This window comes from Sphaeroforma arctica, assembly GCF_001186125.1.
Source record: "Sphaeroforma arctica JP610 unplaced genomic scaffold supercont1.2049, whole genome shotgun sequence".
Taxonomy (NCBI): domain Eukaryota; class Ichthyosporea; order Ichthyophonida; genus Sphaeroforma; species Sphaeroforma arctica.
In genome coordinates this window covers 5,769-7,286 of record NW_014038509.1, presented here as the reverse complement: position 1 = coordinate 7,286, position 1,518 = coordinate 5,769, and the positions used below count along the sequence as shown (strand labels likewise).

The 1,518-nt window shown below is 48.2% G+C and overlaps 1 protein-coding gene across 1 annotated transcript in view; it reads right to left on the bottom strand.

Annotated features, from left to right (window-relative positions):
• SARC_12068 (hypothetical protein) overlaps positions 1 to 1,404 on the bottom strand; it is a gene marked incomplete at both ends in the record, with an annotated part of 3,055 nt that extends 1,651 nt beyond the window's left edge. Inside the window, 2 exons of the mRNA XM_014293832.1 lie at positions 204 to 557; positions 932 to 1,404. Of these exons, the coding sequence (XP_014149307.1) occupies positions 204 to 557; positions 932 to 1,404 (827 nt within the window). The remainder of the gene's footprint in view (positions 1 to 203; positions 558 to 931) is intronic.
• Positions 1,405 to 1,518: the final 114 nt, after the last annotated feature.

The window sequence follows — 1,518 nt, the reverse complement described above, 5'->3', positions numbered from 1 at the left end:
TATGTGTGTGTGTGTGTGTGTGTGTGTGTGTGTGTGTGTGTGTGTGTGTGTGTGCGCGCGTGTATATATATATATATATCTATTTATATTGTCTACCTAAAACCTCTTCATACGCGCAGAGCCAGAATCCATTACCACATATATCAACACAAATGAAGCCCAGTGTTCTCGTTAAAGCGCACAATACATCAGCATGTCAATACCTGCACATCGGCCTGGCATAAACTCTGCGTGCTTGCCGGCGGCTCTGGCCGTGACTGTGATTGTGCCTGCGACTGCAACTGTGAGAACCGCATACGCTGCGATGAGAAGCCCATATCCGGCGAAGACTCTGGAGAGACAAGTACACGCTCGTTATCCGGGAGATATTTGCTCCATCGAGACACGTGGTTTGTGGGAGAGTGTGAGCACGTATGTGCGTGGATGTGTGGGTGGGTGTGGGTGGAGGGGTGCTCCTGGGTGTGTAGGCTGTGTTGACATGTGGATGCTGCACTGCCCTGGCTGACGTGACTGCTGGCAACGCTGGTTTGAGACAGAGAAAGAGGCCTCTGCGGCAACTGCCCGGTCCATAGGAAATGAAGAAGAAAATGGGAGAGGAAATTCGGAGATCAATAGAAGCCTGTGTGGGTATCGCAAGATTTGCACACGAATAAGTAGAACATTCAATATGTTGTATTTCTTATTGTGCTCACTCGGCGCCTATATAAATGCAGACACATACGTACGCACCTGCGTTGCTTTGCATACATAGCACGCACCGACAAACACACACTTTCGTTGCAATACATCTAAGGTAATACCTCTGCAGCAACATCCTTATGACGACACATGCTAAGCACAAGACGACACATGCTAAGCACCGGAACAAACATACAGACAAACAGTCTGCAGCGATGATCACCACCATCACCATCAATACATCATACTGTACCTGTGTGTGCGGGAGTGGTATTTTTGCGTATCGCTTCACCACGCTGGAATACGCGTGTGACTCGGCGCCGCGCGGTTTTCGGCGCCCTGATATATGAGACAGTGGCGTACGCATCTGTCGACCGCAGTCGTTTTCCTCATTCCATCTAGACTTTTCCGTTTGGTACACCTTTGATGGGAGGCTTCTGTCATAGTAGCGGTTGGTAGTTGAATCCGTACTCGGTCCTTCAAGTCCGATCTTCGAGTCTGGTTTCTGAGGGCGGATCCCACAGGCTGAACTTTGATGCCTGGTAGTACCCTTCGTATTCGCATACGCCGTGGTGTTTTCACATATATTCCCATTTACCTTTGTGTTTTCGATATCATCTTCGTCCAAAAATAGGTTCTCCCCGTTCCCATATACACCATCAAGATCGATCGCAGGCAGCGCAAGTGGTAGCTTCTTGAACTGATGCCGTGAACGTTTCTTGGCTGCCAGCCAATAAAAACATATGTGAATCGATACGCGACCGTAGAAACGAAGTAGTATGTCAAGTTGTCCATGAACAAATCAATATGGATATATTTCGACATGCATCTGAACATGTT